The 4,239-nt window shown below is 46.1% G+C and overlaps 1 protein-coding gene across 1 annotated transcript; it reads right to left on the bottom strand.

The window, feature by feature from the left end:
- Positions 1 to 561: 561 nt before the first annotated feature.
- Positions 562 to 3,841, bottom strand: LOC117840911 (uncharacterized). Its single transcript, XM_034721455.2, has 8 exons — positions 3,572 to 3,841; positions 3,259 to 3,403; positions 2,983 to 3,151; positions 1,989 to 2,259; positions 1,638 to 1,900; positions 1,347 to 1,562; positions 1,056 to 1,167; positions 562 to 971 (listed from the first exon to the last, which is right to left on the bottom strand). Exons 1-8 carry the CDS (start codon positions 3,720 to 3,722, stop codon positions 928 to 930), a joined length of 1,371 nt encoding a protein of 456 aa, XP_034577346.1. The 5' UTR covers positions 3,723 to 3,841; the 3' UTR covers positions 562 to 927.
- Positions 3,842 to 4,239: the final 398 nt, after the last annotated feature.

The raw sequence follows: 4,239 nt of genomic DNA on the forward strand, positions 1-4,239 counted from the left end.
TTGACACAGTATATAGTTTTTTTTTGCAAATACAACCTTTTCATTTGTTCCTATCCGATCATTAGCTCTCTTGGTCTCTCCATTGCTCCCTCGTTTTTCATCTCTCTCCTCTCGCCAAAGCTCTGGAATACGGTTGGAGCTAGCTAGCTAGGCAGGTTACGACCAGGTCTAGGGGAGCCATGGCGAGCGGCTACTACGGAGGACAGCGCAGGCTCGGGAGGACCACTGCCGGGAGCGGGGGAGCAGCGGCACCAACGCCCGCGTCCTGATTCGGTGGCTCCCCTTAGCAGGAGGAAGGAGAGAGCTACGGAAGACAGTAGACATCAACGGAGAAGACCTTAGCGGGAGGAAGGAGAGTGCTACGGAAGACAGCAGACATCAACGGAGAAGACACGGAGAAAGATCTTTCCCTTGGTTCTGAGTGGATTCTTTTTTTCCTGTGAAATGCACATGAATGAATCCCTTTCCTCTGGAATGGAACTTTGTAATCCTTTGTTCCAAACGCAGTCATCCAATTCCTTTCCAAAGGAATGGAAAACTCCAAAATTCCCATGAAAAACCTTTGATCCAAACAAGCCCTTACACTACTGGGCGTTTGCATTAGGGAAACAGGCTTCCATCATACTTTTGGCATTTTGAATACAAATATCAATCCTACCAGCAAACATAAAGAGGCAAAAAAATGGAGAAAAATATGGGGGACTATGCCAAGCTCTACTCTGCCGTGTGTAGCTCAGTGGTCAAGACTCAGCTACATCATGTTTCTCTGTCCTGACAAAACTGGAAACTGCGCAAGCACCAATCCTAACAGAAACACTAAACCGAGTTCCCTTACAGCCTTGTGATGTTGATCTTATTATGCATCCTAGTGGGAAGAAGGATTGGGCCATTTTGATCTCCGATTTGCTTCTATGGTCTTGTTGTTTTCTAAGGGTTCAGAGGCTCATCTTCTGCAGTCATCTCTACCGCTTCTGCAAGAAATTTTATCCCACAGTTAGAAATTAAAATGACCTGCATCTGCAAGATCAGAGAAACATAGAACGAGGTGAACATACTTGTTGACTTGTGAAGATCAGAGACAACCATTAGCCGTCTCTGCAAGATTGCTGCCATGAAAAGGAAAATGGAGCACATGCCAAACATGACAGTGATCGGGAATGCATTTACCTGCAGAATAACATCATAAGAAAAATATTATTGAGACAACACCTTAGTATATCAAATTTTAGTGCAATTTTTATTTATTCACATGTTCCATTTGAGCAAGTTTATGACTTCCTTGAGCTCCTTCAAGTTTAATAAATAAAACACACGAATCTGGAAGCTGAGATTTGCTTGTTCCTTACATTGTATAGCACCACACAAACAAACAGGTTGAGTGGTATGCGGAAAAAATTCATGATTGTGCTTCTTGCTTCCTCAGGAATATATTGAGATCTCATCTTCATGATTGATGGCCAGAATATGCCAACGCATGACTCAAATGTACAGAAACCAAGAAGTTGCAGACAGCCTCCTAATGAAATGCTACCACCTTTCGCTGAGGAGGGAGGTACTAGGAACTGTAGAATATAAACAGGCAGCATCACATACAAAATCTTGAGAGAGAAACTGAACATTGTGATCAACAGACTTACATTGGTAACAACAGGGAGGAAAAGAGTAAAGGCTGATACTGCAAACACAATTTGCATATAACCTTCAACCTTCAGCTTCCGAGCTAATAGACGAGAAGCAATTGAGCTACCAAGCATCGAGGAGAGCATGAATGTAGCAAATATGAAGCCATGAGGAATTTCTTCATCATTTGGGCTCAGAGCAGGAGTCCATAGGAAGACAAAAGTATACATTGAACCCTCAAACAATGACTGTATGGCTCCAAGCAATGCAATCTTTTCATCTGAAATTTCATGAGTTCCTTTCATTGTCAATGTTAAGTTCACAAAATTTATGAAGTCACTTTCTATGCTAGGAAAGGTTAAATCTACCTGAAGCAATGGCTTTAGCTGCAACCTTGAACTGGGTCATCAAGTCCTTGCTGTCAGATGAATCTCCATAATTCTCACCCCATGATGATAAGATAATTGCCATTCCTATTGCTAGGAAGCAAGCAGCAGCATCAAATGGAGCCACAGGGCCAAAACCCATGTTATCAGCAAGAAAATTTGCAAATAGCCCGGCGACAATGGCGACTAGACCATTGCCAAGAAATATAGCCTTGGAGAATGTTATGGACAACCATTGTGGATCAAATCCTTTCTGTACAGTAACAGCATAAATTTGTCCATTGTCAGCTAATAATAAAAGGGATATCTCTGTAGGTATTGATAAAATAATGATACCATTCACTTATGTTAAGAAAAAAAAATGCTTATAAGCAAAAAAGAACAATGCATTGCAATGATTGCAATGAGATGCGGACAATGGACTTCTCATGATACTTATACACAGCAATGGTCTAATTATCAGCACTTCAGCAGGGACAACCATTATCCTGAAAAAATTAATTGAAGTGGGCCACAGTTTTAATTGCTAACCAATTCTGGTCAAGCCATGGGAGATAGTCCAGATCCGCCAACAAGGGCTTCAAATCAAACAAGAAATAATAGAATGCTGCCGGGGAAACTGCAATATAGTGAACCACTGCTGAGCCAGCAAGCCTAAGATCCTGATGCAGTTAGTGTGCTCTGTTATGCACTCACACTTCACTACATCATAGCTGCATTTAAATCAAGTTATCTTCAATTTTCTATACCCCAGAAGTCATTTTATAATAAGCTATCATGTACCAGCTGGCAACCTCCCTAATCCATTGTATTTTCTTAGCTTCAGTCAACTCATATACTACGTACCAACTAGTGGCAACAGATGTACACAGAACCAAAAGAGCAAAAGAAGAGCTCGTTAGGATTGAAGCTAATAAAGCCCAGGCCATCTCCAATGTATCAGTGCCACTGTGGAGAGAGGGATCTGCGCAGCTACCTTGTTATGCTCAGCGACAAGCCACGACTCGAACGCCGAGAAGAGCAGCGACGTGGCAATGCCTCCGAGCACGCGCCCAATCATCAGAATCTTGTACTCGGGGGAGTGCTTGGTGAAGCAGCTCAGGATGTAGGTGATGCAGTAGGTGACGCACGCCCTCTTCCGCCCCCTGGCCACCCAAAAAAAAAATCCATCAGCCTCAGCACCGTATCACACCAAAACACAACAAAATCGACGCGAATCATCCATCCGCGGAGAGGGGGGAGGGGCACGCACTGCTTATCCGCGAGGGATCCGACGATGGTGCCGAAGAGCATGGAGGAGCCGAAGCCGGCGATGAAGAGGCGGCCGATGTCGCCCTTGTCGAAGCCGTACTGGCTGTAGAGGTAGTACACGTAGGGCCCCTGCAGCCAGTCCCCAGCTGCGCCACCACCATCCGCCGCAGCGCAACAACGTCAGTATCCAACAAACCAACCGGCATTGCGCCTCCCCGGTCCAGATCTGGAGGAGGGAGGCGCCAGCGCCGCAGGGCAACGGGAATTCGAGGTCGGGGAATGGGGAAGGGGAGGAATCGGGAGGGGGCGCGTACACATCATGAGGGAGTAGACGAGGATGTAGTTGTTCTTGAAGGAGTTGAAGGCTGGGGAGGTGGCGACGCGGTCCTTGCCGGACTTGCCGAGCTCCAGCGCCGCCACGACGGCGGCGAGCGCGCCGAACACGAGGTAGTAGAACACCTCCATGGCGGGGCTGGGAGGAGAGATCGCGAGCGGTGGAAGGGGGAGAGGGTGGTGGGATTTGGGGGTGGCGATTGGTTAGGATTTATACGGCGCACCGACTGGGCTTCTCCGTCGTCGTTTCGACGGGATTTAGGTGCCCAGGCAGTGGGGGCGCTCTGGGCTCTAGCTGGCCTCTAGTGTGCGCGTGCCGAACGGTTGGCTGGACCGCACCTGCTCGTACCTGCTACTTGGTTTGAAATTTTTAAGTCAAATTTGCCGTGGCTGATTTTAAAATGACAGTTTAAAGTTTGTCTGTTCCGGTGTACTCGTACTATATTTATAATTTTTTTTCTACCGGAACTGGTGATGTCAATAACCAAATGAACAATTTGATTATAAGTTGCGAAAAGGCAAAGGCAAAGCAAAGGTCCTAACTTCAAAACCGTTTCAACGGTAGAGTGTTTTGTACCTCGGAGCACGATTTTCTTGCCCGACATCCGACTGTTCAAGTTTGTTTCGACCCCAAAACCTTCTTTTTCCT

This window comes from Setaria viridis, chromosome 9 (assembly GCF_005286985.2).
Source record: "Setaria viridis chromosome 9, Setaria_viridis_v4.0, whole genome shotgun sequence".
NCBI lineage: Eukaryota > Viridiplantae > Streptophyta > Magnoliopsida > Poales > Poaceae > Setaria > Setaria viridis.